At 35.7% G+C, this 14,177-nt stretch overlaps 2 protein-coding genes across 2 annotated transcripts; one reads left to right on the top strand and one right to left on the bottom strand.

Moving 5' to 3' along the window:
* The first annotated feature begins 1,750 nt into the window (after positions 1 to 1,750).
* On the top strand, positions 1,751 to 6,737 carry LOC133286475 (CDP-diacylglycerol--glycerol-3-phosphate 3-phosphatidyltransferase 1, chloroplastic-like). The gene is made up of 7 exons (XM_061483892.1): positions 1,751 to 2,249; positions 2,408 to 2,505; positions 2,640 to 2,690; positions 2,770 to 2,883; positions 5,866 to 5,922; positions 6,009 to 6,094; positions 6,189 to 6,737. The coding sequence occupies exons 1-7, from the start codon at positions 2,111 to 2,113 to the stop codon at positions 6,307 to 6,309; spliced, it is 666 nt and encodes a 221-aa protein (XP_061339876.1). The 5' UTR covers positions 1,751 to 2,110; the 3' UTR covers positions 6,310 to 6,737.
* Positions 6,738 to 7,708: 971 nt separating this feature from the next.
* On the bottom strand, positions 7,709 to 10,171 carry LOC133286476 (receptor-like protein kinase HERK 1). The gene has a single exon (XM_061483893.1). The coding sequence runs from the start codon at positions 10,169 to 10,171 to the stop codon at positions 7,709 to 7,711; it is 2,463 nt and encodes an 820-aa protein (XP_061339877.1).
* Positions 10,172 to 14,177: the final 4,006 nt, after the last annotated feature.

Below are 14,177 nucleotides of genomic sequence, written 5' to 3'. Positions count from 1 at the left end.
AGTGGAGCAGTACCGTGAGGGAAGGGTGAAAAACCCTCATTGGAGAGTGAAATAGAACATGAAATCGTAAGCTCCCAAGCAGTGGGAGGAGCCCAGCCCGGGGCTCTGACTGCGTGCCTTTTGAAGAATGAGCCGGTGACTCATAGGCAGTAGCTCGGTTAAGGGAAACCACCGAAGCTATAGCGAAAATCCATAAAAGTTCTATATATCAATATGTATAGTTTTGGATTATAAATGCTGATCTTTCTTTAGAGTTTGGATACTTCATTTATTCACATACTTTTATTATGTCAATATTAATCACTACTATAGGTATTCTAGTTCTTATTTATAGTGATAATTATATGTATCATGATCATGGATATTTGAGATTTTTTGCTTATGTGGATTTTTTAAAACATTTTTTTCTCGTATTGTTCTTAACCTTTATTTTTCGTTTTGGTTTTGTTTCATTGATTTAGTTTATTAATCTTTAATAGTTTAGCTAGTTCTTTTTCGATTTTGGGTGTTTTTGTGATCAGTGAGACATCTATCTTGCCCAAATCGCCGTTAGGAGTTTTATCTCCAAAGGCTGATCATTCTTATAATAATTTTGATCCTAACTCTCATGGACCCAAAATGAAATGGTATCAGAAAGTCCTCCTTCTGTGTCCAATATGCAGGCCTCCTAAGCCTATTGCGAAGTTGCATGATAAGCAGACTGGGAATACTTCACAGCTAATGGCCATTATCTCAAATCTTTTTGTAAGGGAGCCTAGAAGCAACCTCTGGCGATAGAGATTCTGCTCACTGATGCCACCTATCCTCCCTAAGGAGGACATTGAGTCTTCTACCTCTTTTTTTTTTCTTTATTTACTTTTTTAATTTCAGCTTTGAGTTTCAATAAGTAGATTTTCCTTTATTTTTTGATAATTGTTGAGCTATACTTAGTAAGAACTTGGACATGTTGCTTGATGGATCACTCTGGTTAGGCTGGGTTTTTGACTCTTGGATTACTTGATTTGGTAGTTGATCTTGTCATGTTGATGTGTAATTTGGTATTTTCCCTGTGAGATACTAGACCTGTATGAATGAACTTTATCTTCTACCATTCTTTCTTTCTTGTGTGCCTATGCTCATGATTGTTGTTCTCTAAAACTTACTATTGTTCTTTTTGAAATTGTTGTTTTCAATTGCATGCATAGATATGATTGATTCATTTTTCCCTTTGTTTTTCCCTCTTTAACCATATAGTCAACCCTCATATCATATTTCCCTATGATTGAAAAAGAAAATAAAATAGAAAAGAAAATAAAAGCAATACAAAAAAGTTCTCATCTTTGTGTTATTCTTGCTTTTTTTGGTTTTTATTTTTATTTTACTTATGTTTCGTTAATTTTATTTTTAACTAGTGCTATTTTATATTATTTATTCTTTGAGTAATGCATATATGGGATTAAAATGTATATGACAAACCCCTCCCCCCTTTTTTTTTTCATCTTCACATGGCTCCAAATAAATTTTATATATTTTTATGTATATACAGCTATATAAGAGATATAATTATCTCTTCTAACATAATAAACATTAATCATTATATTATGATTATATAATTTGTAGCAAATAGAGGGACATGAAAATTTCGCCCGGGTGATGTGTCCTTTTATGATTTAGTTTCCTTTTGAATTTGTAATATTTAACATGTTATAATTAATTTTTGGGTTGCCTCTGATTGCGGAAATCGAACCTGACCTGATTCATGTCTTCAAGCCCTTATTAAGGCTTAAACTGACGGCAACTGCTTCCGTCTCTGTCCGTACATTGAGTCAGCCACAAACTCCTCCTCTGGATCCTCCTAATCCCAAAACCGCATTGGCGTTGTCGTTGGCGTTGGCGTTGGCCAATTTCTATTCTCTATTCGCAAATATAGAACAGCATTGGTAGAGGATAACACCCTGTGCCCCCACACATTTTCCCGGCGCACGATAACTTTCTATTCTAACAACTAACAAGGCCTTCTATATATATATATAAAAGGAAGAGTTAGGGTTTACTTTTGGGGCCCATACCACCTGTGACTTTCCCTTGTGTGTAGGTGCAAAATTGGGGTTGGTTCGGCATCAAAGAAAAAATGGGTTCGGAGATCAATGGCCGTGACTTTTCCATCTCGAAGAATCACCAACCTTCTATGCCTTCCGATTCCAAACTCCTTACTTTGCCTACCATCTTGACTCTAGGCCGTGTCGCCGCGATACCTCTTCTTGTTGCCAGTATGTTTCATTTTTATTTTACCTTTTTTTATTAACATTTTTACCAATTTCAAAGTAATGCAATTCAATTTGTGGATTCTTGATTGATTCACTCGCTACAATGCCATCACATGCATTGATTTGACGTGATCAAATAATTTTTCTGATATTTTGCTTAGCCTTCTACATGGATGGTTGGCGAGGAACAGCTGCTACCACAAGTATTTTCGCCGCTGCAGCAGTTACCGATTGGCTTGATGGCTATATTGCTCGCAAGGTATCTATTCTTCATTATTTAAACTCTTTCTATTCCCTCTCCCTATACCTAACCTAGACAACATTTTCCAATCTTCAACTTAACACATTTATTTATTTATTAAACAGTTTTTCTCTTATATACTTCCTGTGCAGATGAAACTAAAATCTACATTTGGTGCTTTTTTAGATCCAGTAGCTGACAAGGTAATTCTCCTTATTTTTCTTTGAGCTACAAGTTTCTCTCAGTAATATGTAATTTAATTACTACTGAATTTGAATGCAGCTTATGGTTGCTGCCACATTGGTCTTATTATGTACTAGACCTTTGGAAGTTGCTGTGTTAGGACAAGCACCCTGGCTATTGATTATACCTTCAATCACTATAATTGGTAGAGAGGTAATGAATTCTTATTGTCTTGTATCTGCAACTTCAAGGCTTTTATTACTTTTAAGATTTAATTCACTGGGAATCTAGCAAGCAATGTAATCCACCAAACTTATGCATCTTAATTCTCTTACATTAACTTATCTCTATTTTATTTATTCTTTCATGTTTAGTTTGTAAAACGCAATTTAGTGCAATATAATTAGCCTCATGCAAGGTTCTAGTACTGTCATGGAATCTGAATTATTAATGGTCATTATATCACTCTAGACTGCACCTTTAAATCAGCTGCCTTCATGAAAACCGTGCAAATCCAATGTTTTATGTATGAACAGCATGATCAGGAGAGTGTGAAATTGGGATCTCCTGTGTTTGTTGTCCTCCCACTCCCATAGTATGATCATTGAGACCACCTGCAGCTCTGGAGGATTGAATCAATGATGTTCTGATAATGTGCATTATTTTGTTCCTTTAGTGTGTAAAACCTCTTAAATACTAGTGTTGATGATGTGAATCACTAACCAAAAACCACAAAAGCTAAGGCTGACTTCTCAATTTTCAATATAAGAACAGAAATAAATCTTAATTATTCTTGAGTTCTATATTATTTTTTCATTTCACTGTTACAAGTAAAGTTAATATGACTGTGTTTTGTGCTTAGGTGTAGAATTGCAACTGATATATAGGCCTCTGCCATACACCCAAAGCTGATGGTAAAATAAGATGCATAATCATGAATACTTCAGATTACCCCCCTCCCGCCCTTCTTCCCCTAGGTTCCATCTTTATAGAGAAAAAAAGCTTAAGTCCCCCTTTTCCCTAAAAACCCTTAGGGCCTGTCTCCCTCTACTATGAAGCAAACAATTCCCTTACATGTTCGAGTTCATGCTTAACATTGAGGACCAGGATTGTTTCGGAATGTGGCCAGCTCATCAATAGAGGGAGTGGATCTAAAACAACTGAGAAAGATCCAAGATATGGCACGGGGATAGTTTAGTTGAAATCGTGGTCTGAAACACTGAAATCTTCTTTTTAGAAAAGAGATGTTAAATTATGAAGCTACCTTTATCGTGGATCTAAATTTTTTAGGGGAGGGAGTGTTACGGTTATTTTTATTGTTTTATTATTTTCTGAATTGTTGGGTTGTTTAAGTAGCGTGGTAGTTATTTTGTTTGTTTTGTTATTTGAATTTCAACTTTACTAAAGCATAGGTTTAGTGGAGCATATCTAGTGTTAGTGAGTAGTTATTCTTATGGTTGGATTGTATTATCTATTTAAACCTTGAAGTATTTGAATAAAGATCATCAGATAAGAAAAAATATTATGTGCACTGGTTAGTGTGCTTGAGGTAGGGTTCCTTTAGTTGAACTCAAATCCCTAATTTTCTTCCAAAATAGGTGTATGTAACACGCAGAGATGAGGGGGTGGTTTATGATTTTGCTTATGAATATACAAACCTGACTTTGTTCAGAGCATTCTTCTTTTGATTATGCACTAAAATTTAGATCGCCAATACCATCTGCACAGGGCCTTTAGATTCATTATTGTGTTTGTGTATTATTTGCTTGCCAAGAGTCTGTGTATCATGATTAGTTGTGTTTGTACATATTTTCTTGCATGTGTGCAAGCATGGCTTTTTTACTCTTATAACCCTTTATTATTAATTAATTACCGATTTGACCTTGATTATAAACTATTTCAAAAATTTAACCCCCTCAAAAAACATAACACCAATCTGCCCCTGTTTGACCGTTGACCACCAAGTCTACCCGGGTACACCCCTCTGTACCCGGGTATTTTTTGAAAATTTTTGTCTACCCGGGTATTGTTCTTCGCACCTGAAAAATTACTTGAATTTTTTACCCGGGTAGAGAGGGGTGTACCCGGGTATGATTACTCTTTGGATCTCCCATCCACTCTTCTTCTCCAAGCTTTGAATATGGAGGCACCCACTATCACGTGCTCCGCCTCTGCAACTTTTTTGGGTCTGTAAAGCACAAATATTTTTCAATGATTATTTCAGAAAGGGAATTATCAGTTAACACTATAAATCCACAACCACAAACCTTGTCCCATGCATGTCTTCCCTGAACGTGATAATTCATCATTTACCAGTAAAATGAAAAGCTGCATGCTCACACTAAATTTCTGTACCATGAACCATGTCTTTATTTTCTTTCCGTCTCACTCTCCCCAATAGACCCGGTATCACATTTATATATAGGAGCGCGATTTTGACGTACATAAAAGTAGACCCCATCATAATCGATACGAACAGGGACCGCTTTGATGAGCAGTAAAGTGTTGATGTATGGAAATTCCAAATCCATTCTCAAAGCTAAAAGCTCTTCAAATTGGTTAGGCATGCTTAACTTGATAATACTGATCTATCTCATTAGCTATAAAAAAGAGAGAGAAAAAAAAAATTACCATGAAACAATTAATTACACATCCGCAAATATAATTAACTTGTGGTAAAATCAAATAAATCATATCTGTTCTTATATCCATCAGCTACAAGTTGCCCCAGTTATAGCAAGTACCAAATGGGTGGTCGAAGATTTACCCGGGTACACCCCTCTCTACCCGGGTAAATAATTCAATCAATTTCTCAGGTACGAAGAACAATACCCGGGTACACTCCTCCCTACCCGGGTATACAAAAATTTTCAAAAAATACCCGGGTACATAGAGGTGTACCCGGGTAGGCTTGGTGGTCAACGGTCAAACATGGGCAGATTGGTGTTATGTTTTGTGAGGAGGTTAAATTTTTGAAATAGTTTATAATCAAGGTCAAATCGGTAATTAATTAATAATAAAGGGTTATAAGGGTCAAAAAGCCGTGCAAGCATACTTGTTTATCTAAGATTCTAATTATATAGTCCTCTCTTTCCTTTTCCTTTCGAGGCATCATCATACCTTGTCTACTATACTCACTCGGTATTAGTATTGAGAGCAGATGTCTTACAATTTCTTCTTGTAACTTCAAAATAGATAACCATGTCAGCACTCAGGGAATGGGCTGCTTCCCAGGGTAGTAAGCTTCAAGAGGTTTGTTTTACCTCCTGTCCACTTGAATCAATTCCCCGATCCATATACGAAGTTTCGAGTTATAATTATGAAACTTAAAATAATAGGCTGTTGCTGTTAATAATTTGGGGAAATGGAAAACAGCCACACAGATGACGGCCTTAACCATCCTCCTTGCTACCCGGGACTGCAGGTATTTGTTTTCTTTGCATTTTGAGGAAGCTCTATTATTTTTTATGAAAAGAAAAACTGTTGATCTGTCTCTATTTGACATATTTTGTTTTCAGTCGTGGAGGACCTGCCATCTTGGTAGGCTCTGGTGTTGTCTTGCTTTATATTGCAGCAGGGCTTGCCATATGGTCGTTTGTAGTATATATGAGGAAAATATGGAAGGTGTTGCTGAGGTAGCGAGGTTGATGGCTCTCTGCTTTCACATATATCCACTTCTTCAGTGGGTTTGATTCTCATGATCATTGCTTACATAAACAGTTCGGTTACTGATGCCATGGAAGGGAGATGCAGTCTTTGTTACTACATATTTAATTATGTTTGCTCTCGGCAATGTCTAACTTTGCACAGCGCAATTCCTCCGATTCTTCAAAATTGCATGCACGATTCCCCCTCCCCCCCAAGTCAGCCCAGGTAAACGACAGAAAAATGAAAAAAATAAAAACATGGGATGTAGATCGAAAGAAAAATTAGGTTACTAGTCACGGTTAGAGGATGTAGCAGTGATATTCTATTGGGGCCGAACTCCTAACTATAATTTGGAGCATTTGAAAGTTCGCCACCTAAGAAATTTCACAATCGGAATTATTGTATGGCTGTAGACTGTAGTTGGCTCTTAAATTATTTTTATTCTAGCCATATTATTTAACAATACTTAAATACACTAGTTATTTTTCGGTGTTTGCAAATTTTTAATGTTCTTTTTTGTTTTACCTTTTTTTTTAGTGCAGCGTTGAATTCGTAGACATGAATGGAGAATTGCTAATGCCTACTTAAGAAAAGAGTTATGACATATGTATAAACTTATTTTATATATTACATTAAAGTAAAATTCGTTGAAAGTAGTTAGACTTTTTAATTTATTTTTCCTTAAAGAATGATACGTCTTTTGCTCAATTTTTTATTTAAAATTTTAGATTCAATTTTTTTGGATCGATTATAGATAGATTCAAATTCTTTACTGCTTTCATCTTTTGCTTCACCAATTTGGATTATTTTGGCACCATGTTCACCATCACATACATGCAAGAATTTGACACGGCTTGAACAAGGAACCATCAAAGGAAAGGAATCCCTTTGTAAAGGACTCAACATGTACAATCCAAGACCTTGACATAATTCCGGAAACGTGTTTTGATGACAGGTATTAAAAACTCGAATGGAGAGACTATTTACATAAAATATTGAAATTAGTGCAAGCAATGCATATGCTGTATTCGTATACCATAGGGTAAGCAATAAATTAAACTAAAGTTGGCGCAAAAAGTAACAGTTTTGGCTTGCTTTGTACAAATGAAGGGAGCTAAGAAAAAAGAGAGAAAAATGTTTGTTGTTTTAAATGATATAAATTATGTTATTTTACTTTCACAAAGAGATGAGATTCACACTTTTATTTTTTTGTCTACTTTCTTTTTTCGATTTATTTCTTTCTCTCACTTAAAATAACACAATTTTATATCTTTTTAAACGACACATATTTTTCCAAAAAAAAGAAAAAGAATCACTCACAAAACCTACTATCATATGTGATGTGCTAGAAAGGAGAAAGAAATGCTTTTCAAGGCTGTGGCTATCTGATCTACAGCATATCTTCCGCCACCATTTGGGCAAACACCTTGCTGAATGAAACACCAGATAGGTTACCTACGCTTCCCATACTGTATTCCATGGAAGATAATCCAGTTTCTGAGCGATACATTTGGGAGGACACATCACCAACATGGTTGAATCTCTCATCAACACCTTCTAGTCGCAGAGCATACTCCAAGTGCCACAACACATCTCCCATGTTAGGCCGATTGATGCCATGTTCTACCAAGCACTTTTTGGCAATCTCTACAAATATCTGGAGTGACTCTGACTTTATCTGACCTGCAACTGCAAGGCGAGGATCTACAATTTCCTCTATTGTGCTTCTTTCCTTACATTTCATTATCCATTCCACTAGATTCACCTTTTCTCGTGGGAGTGATGGATCAATTACTGGCCTCCCACAAAGGACTTCAAACATGACCACCCCAAAAGAGTAAATATCTGATTTTTCTGTCAGCTGCTGCATTATTAAGTATTCTGGATCAAGATAGCCAAAGCTTCCTTTCACTGCTGTACTGACATGAGTCTTGTCAATCTCTGGACCAGTTTTTGAAAGACCAAAATCAGCAACTTTGGCCATGAAATTATCATCTAGCAGGATATTTGCCGATTTGACATCACGGTGAATAATTGCCTTGGCAGAGCCCGTGTGAAGATAATGTAATCCTCTGGCTGCTCCGATGCAAATCTCAAGCCTCTGCCTCCAACTTAAGCATGGTGCATATACATCTGATCCGAACATATGGTTCTTCAGACTCCCTTTTTCCATGTACTCGTAAATAATGATCCTCTCATTTTCTTCATTACAGTACCCAATCAATGATACTAAATGGCGATGACGAAACTGCGATAGCATCTCAATTTCAGTCCGAAACTCAGCAAGACCTTGTTGTGATTGGCATGATCCCCTTTTCACAGCTACCTTCGTTTCACCTTTTAAAACTCCCTTGTAAACCTTCCCAAAACCACCAGCACCAATGACCAAATCTTCACTGAAATTATTAGTTGCTTGTTGAATTACTGCAAGAGGTAACCGATACCCAATTTTTGAGCTTGAAAAAATTGCATTTCCATCATAATTGTTACTAGCCTCTTCGCTAATAGCAAAATGGTCACCCTTTTCTTGAGCAATGTGGAGACTCTTTCTTCTTCTTCTTCTGCAAAGCAGAAGTAAAGCCATAACTATAGCCAATAAACCAACCACAGACCCAGTCACTAAACCCACTACAATACCAACTTTTGTCTTGGTATTTCTCTCTGAATCTAAGACCAGGCTATCTTTAGAGTTACTCAACTTCATGATCTCTAGCCCATTGAGAATGGCCTCAGGGGAAGATGCTTCACTTATGCTAAAAGTACCAACACTAACATTTAAATTACGGCTGCCACTAGTCCTTGTGATGGAATCCATATAATATGGCACAAAAATATTATTTGATGTTTCTTTGCCAAGATCGACTGTAGAAACAAGCCAAGAGTTAACGTAAACGTTGAAGAGAGTGTTTGGGGGTAGATTCACAATGTCACAGTAGTGAAAGCGAACCAGATAATCAAAGCCCGGATCAACATCAAAAAGCCATGTCACATTTGCAATAGTTCTAGGATCTGAACCTGTTCTCAATCTAGTCACAGTCCCGTATACCGTAGGTGGGGCAATATCTTCAGTAATGTTTGTTTCCGTGAAATTAACTGCTGCAATTTTGGATACAAAATCCACAAGATTATTGTGTATAAGATATCTATCATCTGAGACCCAAAGACGCCACAAAGAATCATTAAGGGGAGATACTGTTTGATTACCCATATTCACCCTAGCAACAGTCTCCAATGCCTTCTTCCACAGGTCCTTGTCATCCCCATGTGGATTCACGATGCTAACATGCTCAGGAATAACCTTGTCAGGGATAGATAAAACTTCTATGGCATTTATAAAAGCAAATGAACTTAAAGACGGGGTAAAAGTGAGCACGAGCTGGCTATCTGTAATGTTCAAAGAGTATTCTTTCATTAAAGAACCTGTGTCTATTTGGAAATCTTTGAGCAGTGTGATGCTTTGAGCAGAAACAGAGAATTTCGCAGTGCTCATATTGTAATTTCCGAAACTGAAAGGGAGGAAATGCAAGCGAATCCAGTGCCTTCCATGTCTTTTGATTCGGAATGTGTATTGAGAAACACTCTTAAGGATTCGAGCAGTCTGGTACAGTTCTGAATCAAAAGATGATGGAATACGGGTGAAGTGTGCCTTTGCCAAAATAAACTCTGAGGTTGAAAGCAAGTAGGAAGAAGAATTATCAGCTTGAAATAAGCGAGCCCCCACCTGAGTATTGTTGGTGGATCCACAGTCTATCAGAATGTGAATGTGGTCATCAGGAACATCTCCTGATGAAACCCACATCAACCAGAAAATAGATGAAACCCTAATAAAGAATTTGCAATCCCAAATACCCATTTGAGATTCAGGAGTAGAAAGAACAGCTAATATACAAAGAAGTTGGACTAATCACAACGGGTACAGAAGTGGGTGTAATGCGCCAGAGAGTGTTGATTCTAAAGAAGTAAACTGCTGTAAGATTATACAAAGTTGAGATGGCGATAAATACTTACATGAAGTGATGCAAAAAATGAAGCAGAACTGAAAAAACTCTTGAGAGCCAGAGAGACAACGTGTATGCAACAGAAGCGCCCTTCCTACTCCCAGGTCCTTATATCTTCATCAAAACTCCAATACACCAAAACTAACAAATAGAATCCAATTAAATGAATGAAATCCCAGAGATTGGTACAGCACAACACCCTCAGTATGTGAGAACAGAAATTGTTTCTGGAAAAGAAAAACAAGAATCTAGCTTCTCATAACATGTAAAGAACTAGAAATGACCAACGTAGAAATCACATGACAGTTCACCTAATGACTCATGAACTTCAATACAATCAAAGCAGGAGATATGATCAACAGACAAAATGGGTACAAAATATCATAAGATCAGCAATAATGCATTAAATAACCCAACAGTAGTCTGTAGTCCCACAACATCAACATGGTTATTTTAACACACTCATGTACGTCTTGTTCGACAAATACATGAAATTATACGGTGGAAAAACAACAAAAATTAAGGTATAACAACTAATGAACTAAAGATAAAGTGGGTCAGAGTTGTTGGAACAACATCATGAAGACAGCTAATTGCTAGAAGTTATAACGTTGGGTTGAGAAAATCGTTTTGTATTAAAAATGCGCGCGTCTCATACTAATAGTGTGTAAAACGAAAAAGTTCATAATTTTGTCGTTGTCTCTTGTCTGGTTAGTACGTAGTGGGTCTCCCACGCGTTTTCGACATATCCAACAGGCAAGCACTCTGCGCCAAGTCCGGGCTAAATGCCACGTCATAATGTTTTCAATTCAATTGCCTTCTCACAGCTTCCATCTTTGAAAGTTTTTAAAAATTGGAACGGTGGAAAATCGCTGAATCAGTTTTGGTTTATCTAATAATAATAATAATAATAATAATAATAATAATAGAGGAAGGTTATTCTTACAGTTTATTTTTATTTACAACTTTTTATATTCATATCTTAACCGTTGATTTTCATCTATCAATGATTATTATTTTCGCAAATTAAATTCTTTAATTAATTATTAATTTACAATAAATGATAACTATTGATTGACTAAAATCAACGGTTAAGATATAATTGTAAAATGTTATAAATAAAAATAGGTTATAAGTATAACCTTACTTATAATAATAAGAGTTTTTTTATAAAGTTATTTTAGATAATTTTTGTCTAATATTAACTAAAACGATATAGTTTTGAGGCGAAAATTATAATGTATTTATAATTTTAATTTATTTCAGAATTATAATAGTTTATGTCTTTCTAATTTTTTAATCTCCAAACGACGTCGTTTCGAAGAATATTAAATAAAATTGTCTAAAATAACATTATATACTTTTTCCCCTAATAATAATATTTTTTTTATACAAGTAAGAATTGAACTCATAACCTAATACAACTTACTTAAATCAAACCAATATTAATGGCTTAAAATAACCACTCACCTTCCTAAACACCAACGATATAATTAACTTTATCTCAATTTCACCAATTAAGAAGTCGACAAATACAGCAATTGAAGCGACACTAAAAATTCACGTGGAAAACCTAATTAGAAAAAAACAAAGACGCGGGCAAGATCAAAGAAGATTTTTACTGAGTGGAGGAAATTACAACCTCCCTAAAATACAATGAAAGAACAATATCACTCTCTCTTAAATTAGGAGAATACACCTCACTCAAAGTAACACTCAAAATGCTTGTTGTTTTTCCTCTTGAGTTGTGGGATTTAGGATGACGAAACCATTTTGCAATGCTGCTATTTGTTGTGAAATTGTGTAACCCTTTTATCTATCACACATTAACGCAAGTGCACGTGTCACAAGTAATAAAGTGGATGTGCGAGTCCAGATATCGTTTCCACGAAGAAAACTATAAAGTTGGGATCAATGTGAAGCAATCAAAGTAACAATATTTATGAAAGTTTTATGAATTAAGAACTAAGGACTAAAGTAACACTAACTACTGACTAATAACTAAAAGCAAAGTAAAAATAAACTAAGAGTGCACTCAAGAACAGAGAAATCAAGTAATAAAGTAGATTGAGATCAATTTCCCCAACATTGCAGTTTCACCAGTATGCAGTCACAATGCTACAACAATCATTCATTCAGTAATCAGAACACCAATGCATGCAAGGGCTCTCACCAACCATACATGTATACTAAGTCCCACATCTCTATGGCCAACATAGTTATAAATCATTAAGTTCAAGTTTCATATGATTTTGTGGTGTGAATGATCTCTCTACTCACAATTAACCAATTTTACTTAGTTAAACCACAATATTTAGTAACTTTCAGATTCACCTATATCTCTATAGCCTAAATCCTAAGTACCTTGTAACTCTCTCTCAATGAATTAACAAGATTAGGGAAAATTTAACACTTTATTAAACAACTGAAAGGATAATCATGCAACAAAGTTTAGGCAAATTGATTACATCACAATAAGGGTACTCTATCACCTAATCCTAACAATTTAGCTCATACTTGGGTGGAAAGAAACAACAAAGAGGGATAAAGATTCCATAAAGCAAAAATAAAATAAACAGGGGCGTTGTTGTAGCATTGCTCTCGCAGCAACCGTGGGCTCCACCACCATCCACTGTATCTCAGTCGTCGGAATAGTGTAGGGATCCACCGGATTCAATGATCTCTCTATCAAACCCTAGCTTCACCCTTTGATCTGTTGGATCTCTCTCAACAAACCCTCAAAATCTTTCTAATTGTTTCACGACTTGGATTTCCTCCAAAAGCCCACCTTCTCTCTAAAAGAAAGGCTATCCAGCCTCAAAGAGAGACTCTCTAACCTGTTTGATGTGTGTAGGCTTCCTCTTTTTATAGACTTTGATGAATTGGGCTTCAATTAGCTCTTCAAATCCATTACAAATCATGTTCAAATATGCTCTGTTTTGCTGCAACTATGATTGAAGATATAGCTTTGTTTTGCTGCAGCTACTGCTTGCTTGATTTGCTTGAAGATTCTTTCCTTAGTTGCTGCAGATATGATTGAAGATACAACTTTGTTTTGTTGCAGCGCTGATCAGGGACAGAGCATAAATGCTGCTGCATATCTTCTTCAAATCTTTCCAAATATACTTCAGATTTGATTTGAATTTGTGAAATATGATTTGTTGGAGATTTGATTAGGATTTCTTGGAGATATATGAGTGATTATTCAGATTAGAACACTTGTCTACGTGCTAAGAAGCTTCCCTCCATTAATTTGGGCTTGGGTCCATAGCTTGCTGATGATGATGTCAATCACATGCACTGCTGACCTCAACTTCAATGCTACAACACTGCTTTTCGATACTACAACACTAACCTACAATAAAATAGCAAATGCAATAAATGGTTCTAACACTCAAATTATCTTCAAATATCAACACTTAGCATATTTCTCATTCAAATCATGAAAATATAAAATTCATGCAATAATCATGTAAAATCAAGAGAATTATGCACAAGTATGACACAAATCATCACATATAAGCCTAAAATAACTCTCTTTTAGAGAGTTATCACTGTTGTGACTTTGACAAGTGCACCGGTCGTAAAAGTAATAAAATATACTGAGTACGAGATCGTTCTCACGAGAATTAGAATTTCAATCACTAATTCACTATTTACGCTTAAGTTGGACAATCAATCAAGATAGTTAAATGAAATTTGATCAAGAATATTGTATAAAAACCAAACTAAATAGCAAAGCAAGAAGGTAAAATTTGGATTACTTGTCAACTAACCTCGTAGTGTAGCAAACAATGCTGCACATTCCTCTATTCCCAGATTTATAAGTTGTTGTCCTCAGCAATCAAATTGAATCTAGAA

Source organism: Gastrolobium bilobum, unplaced genomic scaffold (genome assembly GCF_033153095.1).
Source record: "Gastrolobium bilobum isolate Gb01-03AN ecotype WA unplaced genomic scaffold, APGP_CSIRO_Gbil_v1 utg51465, whole genome shotgun sequence".
Taxonomy (NCBI): domain Eukaryota; kingdom Viridiplantae; phylum Streptophyta; class Magnoliopsida; order Fabales; family Fabaceae; genus Gastrolobium; species Gastrolobium bilobum.
Note: the sequence above shows the minus strand (reverse complement) of the source record. Positions and strands in the feature narration are given on the sequence as shown.